Source organism: Colletotrichum jinshuiense, chromosome 4 (genome assembly GCF_051148585.1).
Source record: "Colletotrichum jinshuiense chromosome 4, complete sequence".
NCBI lineage: Eukaryota > Fungi > Ascomycota > Sordariomycetes > Glomerellales > Glomerellaceae > Colletotrichum > Colletotrichum jinshuiense.
Genome location: NC_139311.1, coordinates 2,432,438 through 2,441,327, shown reverse-complemented (window position 1 = coordinate 2,441,327; position 8,890 = coordinate 2,432,438). Strand labels below are relative to the sequence as shown.

The 8,890-nt window shown below is 54.7% G+C and overlaps 1 protein-coding gene across 1 annotated transcript; it reads right to left on the bottom strand.

Annotated features, from left to right (window-relative positions):
* Positions 1-2,581: 2,581 nt before the first annotated feature.
* EsH8_IV_000609 (YAK1 family protein kinase) lies at positions 2,582-5,517 on the bottom strand (the record flags this gene model as incomplete). The annotated part of the gene is made up of 5 exons (XM_083265499.1): positions 2,582-3,405; positions 3,462-4,200; positions 4,259-4,418; positions 4,518-4,717; positions 4,786-5,517. The coding sequence occupies 5 exons, from the start codon at positions 5,515-5,517 to the stop codon at positions 2,582-2,584; spliced, it is 2,655 nt and encodes an 884-aa protein (XP_083124394.1).
* Positions 5,518-8,890: the final 3,373 nt, after the last annotated feature.

The window sequence follows — 8,890 nt, the reverse complement described above, 5'->3', positions numbered from 1 at the left end:
CGCATATCCTCCAACTCTTTGGTGGGTGCAGTGTAGGCAATCGGCTTGCTATCTTGCTTCAACTTAGCAGCAACCTGCAAGCCCTCGGTACAGATAGTGGTATGGTCCGAAGTTGGCGGATGCGGCCAAGCTGAGACAGCCTTAAGGCTGGATGGTCGAGCGCCGTTGTCCAGATTGAAAGATTGCGCCCTCATTGAAAGATTGATTAATTCGAGGCCGTCCTTATTCGCACTTGTATCGAATATTGTGCCAGTGGATAGCTGAGCATAGAATGTGTTCGTCTGTGGGTCAAACAGTGCACGCTCCGAGAAAGTCTCACGTTGGCTATATAATGCTGTTATGGCGTCCTGTTTCCCCCCAAAAAAGTCAGTGTGCCCATCACGGTCCTCAGTTGACGGAAAGACGACGGCTACTCGTTCCTCGCCACCTTCGGGAACTGAACTATCATTTGTAGCCGCGGCAATGATGTTTGTCCCTTGGTTCTGTTGACGCTCGGGTGATTCGTTATCCGACGTCCACTTTGGATGACAGTCTGGGTCACTGCCAGCAGCACCCTCGGCTTGTGTTCTTGGTGGCCGACAACGACGGATATCCAACCCGTTGCCCGAAGGCACATATTTGGATATGACTTCGGGTAGCTTTTTTGGGGGCTGCGATATGCTGATGTCTTCATCCATGCCAGAAGAATTCCTGTGGAACTTGCTTGACGGAGATGGCCTCAGTTGGTCACCAGTGAGGGATTCGAAGTCTGCCCCAAAGCTTCCCGATGACTTAAGATTTGGCAGTTCGGGAGCATTGGAGGGGGTGGCAGGACCCTCCTCGGGAGGTTCTGCTGCAGGATTCGAGTCCACGGCGTCCACAGGAGCCTCCGAGGACCTGATTCTCTTTTTCAGTGGACTGCGAACGCCACCGCCGCTGAACAAGTTCCCGAGACTTCGGCGCTTGAACAAACCTGTATAAACTAGCGATCAGCATCAGAGCCAAGATAGCTATTGGGTGTATTGTGATCGAACCTGTGTTCTTGTGGGACGATGCAGTCATGTTGTTGACAGTGGCGGATTTTTTTGACAAGTATAGACGTGGGTCTGGACGTTCCCTCAGCTCGTCGAGTTGTTCAGCCCACTTGGCGGCAAAAGGACGATTTTCCTTGTTGCTTGCAGCAACTTCGGCACCAGCTGTACCACTCCATTTGCCCTTTCTGCTGAAACTTGGCATCTTGGACACAGTTTTGGTCCATGATTCCTTGGAAAAAAGAGAGCGAAGAGAACGCCGGTTCCCGGTGTTTTTGCTGGTGGCCGAACCCATCGTGTCGGAACTGTGCCGGTTCGACTGGGAGGTATGCTTCGAGTCGCGCTTTGAAGAGGACCTCAGGGGGACAATGCTCTCCCGCTGCCCTCGCATGAGAGGATGCTCCATGGTTGTCTGGACGAACTTTATCCACAAGCTAGGGAGGTGCGATGATCGGAACCCAACGAGTGAATCTGTCTCGGACCCGTGTTGTTAGATGTTAGAGTGTAATAGCTTGGCTGAAGGATCCAAAAAAGAAACAAAACAGTGTTGTCTGAGAGATGCGGTGACAAAACACGTTGAGGATGTGAAGACAAGAGGATCGACTGTGAAGCCATCAAGACAACAAGATATTGTACAGGGCCACTTATCCGGCTCCCATGGAGAATAGCCATACCCGTACCACCGACCTGAGTCGCAGTTTCCAGATACACAGACAGAAAGGTCCGCCTAGCAATGGCGTTTGGAGACTAGAGAAAGTGCTGCCCCATCCACTTGGCGAACGACATAATGCAAGTACCATAGCTGCCATCGCTCCCGAGAAGGATATGCCAAGACACGTAGTGGCAATCTGGGAGAAGCACTCCACCTGCCCCTTGCCTGTGACTTGAGCAACCGCTTTCACGGCGAGTGTAAAGTCAAAACCTGGTATCTTCAACATTGACTGAGTAGGCACGTATGACGCGGATCAACACCCACTGCATACTAACGTTGGTGCCACTTCCGCATTACTTAAAAACAACTTGTAAAGCCAACCTGCTGTGTCCGGAACCCTTATGAACTTTGGGTAGGTAGGTATGTAGGTAGGTAGGTAGGTAGGACCAGTGCGTGTGAGACGTTTCTCGTGTGTCGTTGCTGGCCGTTCAAGCCCCTATCTCCCCAATAGGAACCCCTTCCTTGCCAACCCGGCAACCCTTATCATTTCCCTTCCCTCATGCATCATCCCGTCAAAGCTCCCGTGTGTGTATGTCTCATCGTTCCGTCCCAGTCCCGGCTTCGCTCTGCATTTCTCTAGATGGTCCCTTGCGACAGGTCTTACATGGCAGTCTTGACCTACAACTTTGATCCTTCGAGGTCATCGGGTATCTTACATTAATCCGGTTTCAGCCTTGCAGGTCAAGACTTGTCCTGCAGGGAATTGGCCTGGTCTGGCCTTGTAGCAGCAGCTTCCAGGCCATCTTGATTTCATCGCCTCTATCGGGCAGGCGGCGGGGAGGAGATTCCAGTGCCTGTAGACATGATGTGGTATCGGGCCGCGAGTTCCAGGTGATTGTGGTCAAGAAGCACCCAGTCATCAATGCCAAGGGTTCTGGCTTCCCATGAAGCCCTCCTCCAGCGTTCGCTCCTCGAGATTGCGAATGAAATCCCGGTTGCCCCTTCCACCTTGTTGCGCACGACTTCCACGTCTACCGGCACGGCCAGGCGTGTTGTCTATGCCAGCCATGCCACCATCGGCGGGGGGAGGGTAGTACGCAGGGCTAGGCTGCAGTCGGATAGGTTGGCTCGGGTCAAGATGGCTAGCAACGCGCTGGATGGCCGCCGGGATTCCGCTTTGCTGTTGCTCCATGGTTGAGGCACGTTGACGCGCCGGCCGCATACCCTGCTGGGGATACAGACCGGGCTGCTGCGACACGTTGCCATAAGGCCCGGGAGGCATTTGCGCTGGCTGTTGAGACATGACCATCTGCCCGTAAGCGCCTTGTTGGGCTCCGTAAGGTGGCGGCTGAGCTGCATGGCTACTGTTTGGGGAGTACATCTGCTGCTGGTTGTTGTTGTAGATGGGTGGTGCCTGGGGGTGTGCCTGGGGGTGTGCCGGTTGCTGGTATTGAGCAGCCATTTGGGCATAGGCTCCCTGCGCAGCAGAGTTCGCTTGCGCCTGAGCTGCCTGTGCCCTCTGCTTGCTCAACGCCTCAGCCTGCTGCTGCTGTTGAGTGCCTGGTGCTGGAGACCGGTTGAGGGAGCTGGACTTCAAGTTCATGGGCGGCACGAACGGCCCGGTGAACTTTTGCTGCGTGATAAACGGGTGCAACTTGGCTTGCTGCGGCGACCAACGCTCCAAAGGGTTGATGTTCAGCAATCCCCTGACAAAGTCGATGAAGGCAACTCTGTTGTTCATTTCTGCCCGCTGTATTAGTATGGACAAATCAAGCAACTAGGGTAAGGAAAGAAAGTACCTCTGTCGATTTCGCTCTGCTTCATGTTTTTGCGCGGCATTGGGTAGGACTTGATGATCTCCGGCAGGGTGTTCGCTTGGAAGTACTTCTTGCTTGGCTGCTCCTTGGTTGAGTGCTCCCTAGCATACTGCTCCATGCTCTTCAACTGGTACGTTCGTCGGCCAAACTCATCCTGTCTTTTCTCGAAGAACTCGCCGGCCTGCTTGCCCATTTCGATCATCCAGTTTGGTGGGTTTCCGAGCATGTCAACAATGCGAGAAACCTGGTTGTACTCGGACGAGCCGGGAAACAGTGGCAGTCCTAGGAACAGCTCCACAACGATGCAGCCGAGGGACCACATGTCAATGGCAGAGGAATACGGCAATCCCAGCAAGACTTCTGGAGATCTATAGAACCTCGACTGGATATAGGTGTAGACTGTTTGCCGTTCATCGCATGCCGAACCGAAATCAATGATCTTGATGATGGGACTTTCAAGATTCTTGAGGAGAATGTTCTCGGGCTTTAAATCGCAGTGGATAAGGCGCGCCTTGTTCAGGAGGGCCAGGCCGTTAAGGAGTTGTTGAGCGAAAACGCGTACGAGAGTCGTGCTTAAACCTCGGAACTGGTTCTGCTTAATCAACTCGTACAGGTTAACACTGAGGAGCTCGAAGACCAGGCACAAGTGTTGACGGTGGATAAAGGTGTCTTTAAGTCGCAAGAGGTGGTGGTCGTCGTTCTTGTCGAGCTTGGTGTTGAGCTACAAGGCCTTTGGTTAACAATTTGTCCCGCGCTTGAGCGACATTCTCTCCTCTTACCAAGTCCAGGACTGACACCTCCATCATACTCTGGTTAAAGTATGCCGTACGGTTTTTGATGACCTTGACAGCGACAACCTCTTGAGTCTTGAGGTTTTGACACTTGACAACTTGGCCGAAGGTGCCCTGGCCTAAAACATCGAGAATAAGATATCGATTCCTAAGTCAACAGTCAGTCCATTTGCTCGGCAGAAACAATTTGTGAGCATGCAGGCAAGCATGTGGTGCGCGCGCGCGCACCCACTGCTTAAAAACGTACTTGTGGCCGGCTTCCTCTGAGCCCAGGATATCGTTCACATAGAGGATATAGTCGCTGTCTTCATTGTCGTACCCGTCGTTCTTCACGCCTTTGCTCGGCTTGGTGAGAACCCGACGAGGGTTACGGGACGATTCGTATTTGAAGTTTGGATTGCATATTCTGTACGTGGCAGGCAGGTGCACCGTAAGAGCTTGGAGGGGCTGGAAGATGGTGGATTAGCCGGGCTCGTTTATCTTTTTCGACGGGATCGCGAGGCAGATGCACTTACGCTGATGAATCCTCCTTCCGGGTTAGCACGCCGGAAAGGAGGCTGAGCGTTAACCTTTGGCCGAAGATCCGTCGGGGCTCTGCATTGTCTGAACTCGGGGGCAGGTCCTCTGACGATGGATTGCGGGATTGGGCGGCGAGGTGACTTGGGATCGGCCGCGAAGGCGCCGTCAATGTTGGCAACGACCGCTGACGGGTAGCCATCGTGAGCAGCGTAAGGCGTGATCGGAGGGAGCTGCTGCGGGGGTTGCTGACGGCCACCATAATGAGGGCTCTGGGGAATGTAGTCTGATTGCCTCGTCGGGGACTGTCGTTGACCTGGGGGCGAAGCGAACTGGCCTTGCGCGGACTTTGGCGCGTAGGGCGAGGTGGGGGACAGGGCCTCCATTGGCGAATATCGTTGGGCAGCAGCCGAGGGCTCCTGGGGTGAGTACAGAGTGGATTGGCGACTGCCAGAGAGGTGGGATTGATGATGAGGCCTCATGGGGTATTTCATGCCGGCGTACGAGTCCTGGGCATCGTGCATGGGGATATCGCCGTTGCCATCGCGCATCTGGGGGGTGGACATGGGCGAGGTGGTGGCACTGGCAGCATGGGAAGAGATGGCGCCGGGACTCTGGTACTGGTCGTATTTGAAGCCGGCCGACGGCTGGCCTTGCGGCCCTGGTTGACCATTGTATCTCCTCGCAGAGCCGGCCGAGTCGGCATAGCCCTGCTGCCACTGGGAGTCCATGGCGGCGGGGAGCGATAAAAGACTCGGGAGGGGGGATGGTGCAGTCGGTCGGGATCGGTTGTGTTGGAAAACGGACGCCGCAGTGGATGATGTTGGAGGGAAAAAGGACCTGGCCGGGCGCTTGAGCTGATGTCGCCGGTGGTTTCGACTGGACGCGTTAAGCGGGCGAATGGGGCCAGGCTGGACTGGGCGTGGTAAAGTTGAAAGGCAAGTCGCAGGTGCGCAACAAGGTAGCGCCAGTGGCTAGGTGGACTGTTGATCCGTCTTGTCTGGTCCGCCAGTCTTGGTGTGGCCGTGGTACCTACGTCGCGGTGCAGTGCGGTCTGCACTGGACGAGTTTGGGGGAGGGGGATGGGGATGGGGATGGGGACGAGAGGGTGGGCAGGTTGGTAAGTAAGTAAGGTATGGATGGTAGGGCGCTGATGAGTGTGGGTGGACTGGATCAGACTCTGGCAGCAGAGCGCAGAGGACGCAGTCGAGCGAGTTCCGAGGGTGCCAAGGAGAAGATTTGGAGGATTTGGGCTGACACTGCCCAAACTCTCTTGGTGGAAATAAAGTTTGAGGGGGTTAGCTGTTGGTCCCTAAGGATTCATCATGACAACTGAGCAGGGCGGGCTACAATAAATGAAGACGGCCTGACAAACGATGGAATAATTGGATTCCAACGTGGACGGGTATGTAGGCGACGTGCGGGAGCAGGAGGGGGAAGGAGGAGGAGGAACAAGTCGAGGATGCGCAATGGGGGGTTGGAGGGGAGAGGAGGGGGGGGGATGAATGGTGGAGTGGAAGCGGGAGAGGATGCGAGCGTCCCGCGGGCCACGATGGTCGCAAGCGCGTAGACTGGCAGGGCGTGAGAGTGGGAGAGTGGAAGAGTGGGAGAGGGCGAGGCGGGGACCTGACGAAGTTGGCAAGGCAAGGCAGGGGATGGAATGGAAATGGCAATGGGAATGGAGCCCAGTGCGGTGCAGAATCAAAGGTACCTTGCACCACGACCAAAACAGAGCAGCAGCAGCGGCAGTAGCACACTAGCAGCAGCAGCCGTCAGGGTGGACAAGAGCAGATAGGATGCAGATAGGCAAGACATTAAAGACGACGGGTAATTAAAAGCACCAGTATAATTAGTGAGAGAGGGTCTTGGAGACACGGCAAGATGCCGTTGTGTGACAAGGCCAACCCAACAGACGCGGACGGGGGGCAGAGCAGTCTTGAGGCACTTTTAGCGGTGCTCCGTGTGCGCCGGGCCCAACAGGAACGATCATGTCGCCACGGGTTGTAGTGGTCAGAGTAGTGTAAAGGTGCCTGACGACAATCTGCAATAGAACAACTCGGGCACTGCATGTTGTTTTGATTATTGGCCTTTCCCTTCGAGGGCCAGGAAGAGCGTGGGGTCGCAGGTCAAAGTCGATCCGGTATCAGAGGGCGGGACGATTGGGGTCCAGGATCAAATGTCAAGGCCAAGGTTACAGCGGGCAAGGTACGGGGGGTTACGTCAGGTTGGCATTGGGTTTCCAGGCACATGTTCGTAGGTGCACGGTGAGGTCGTGGTGGAGTGAGGGACAGGGCAGGGAGAATGAGTGTGTGCCACTCCTCCAGGCCTATCGTACCTCAGCGCCCCTCCTTCATCTCACTCAGAATGCGGTTCAACGCATTAGCTGTACGCCTTTTTTTTTCCCCTTGACTTTTTTCTTTTTCCGAGAGAAAAGTAAAAGGGAAGGGAGAAGAGCCCCCCACCCCCAGGCCCCGACAGCGACTTCAGGCCCCGTTCCTGTTTTTTGTTTGTTTTTTGTATTTTTTTGTATCGATAATTCATGGGTGCCATGGATGAATGACGGGCATGGGACGAGCCGGTGTTGCGCCGACATAAGGGCGACGTGAGTGTGTGGAGAGGGGAGGGGAGGCTGTATTGTACCCTGCCTGAGCTACGCCGCTACCTTGGGTATCCGTTTGTTCGCAGCTTGGCTGGACTAGGCACAAGTGGCTGCGACCTGACGACGACGAAGACGACGACGGCGGCGACGTGGAGCCATTCATGGATCCCACCAGCGGAGCGGAACAGGCCCTGGTGTCGGGAGGGCTGGGTGAGCAAAACACCAACCGCCTGTTCATACTCCAACGCACACAACCGCAGTAAAGTATCAACGAGTATGGTAATCAATGGGAAAGAATGAAGGCGAGGTAAGGTGCTCGAGCGGGTTGGTTCCGCCCAGCCCAGCGTGCCAAACGTTCCGATTACCCGCTCTCAGCGAGCGAGATAGAACCTTTGCGAAGAAAAGCTGAGACGTCCAGGCCGTCTCTGGATCCGGCAATGCTATCCTGGAAACCATCCATATGTTCATCAAACGGGGAGGCTGCATTGCGCTTCAAACCCAGGTCTGGAAAATCAAGTCATCCCAGTCCTGTCACTCCATATCTGTCACCAGCTAGGGCTTTTTATTTGTTTTCTTTGCCTTGCTTGTTTGTGTATGACGAGGCATATAAGTAAACAGTAATGCATGCCACCAAAGAACGCACGACCCCACAAATCCCAAGTCCAATGTCACGTCGAGTCGAGACTGCGCGGATAGCTTTCCCCAAGCACCTTGCATGCTGACGGGGATTCATGTTCTCGTTCCACCGTCAATGCCCAAGACAATTGGTAATCTCTACGCGCGTTGATCGCCCAGGCCGCCAATCTCTCCCCGTCTCTCCGAGCCTGTTATCTCTCCATCTAGGGCCAGGGAAAAGGTAAGGAAAAGAAAGAAAAACACCCCCAATCGACGGGCTACTAACCCCCCAAAGTGCGAATGAGCTTGCCACGGGCGGGCCGTAGGTGCCTCGTGAATGACGCTGGCGGCTCACAAGCCCCGACAACAGACCGCTAGCGCACTAGCAGGCCCGCCGCAGTGTGCACAGCTCCGAGCTACCTCAGGCTAGCTGGCGAGGGGGAAGCAAACGACGCTCAGATTGTTCGTTCAGACAGTGGAATGAGAGAACAACAAGTCCAAGGTACCCAAATGGCCTAGAGCCTATCTGTTGCATTTCCAAGACTCGCACCATTCGCTTTAACCACACTTGGCAGAGACACTGAGCACTTCAATTGGTCGTCGTACGTCCTTCCACACACACGAGGTAGGTACCGTTACAGTTCCTCACCTCAAATGTAGGTAGGTAGGTAGTGTACCTTGGTGTCATTGTCAGTCCACCCCACTATCTCCATTATCAACTTCACCTCATCCCCGTCTCAACACCAGTCTCATACATCACAACGCGAGGAACAAAATCCACGGCATACCAATCAAATCAGAATCCGGACCCAAAAAAAAAACAAAAAAAAAACCTCTTACAAGACAAATCAAGACACTCGCTCAAACGGGAACACAGACGCGTGCGCAAG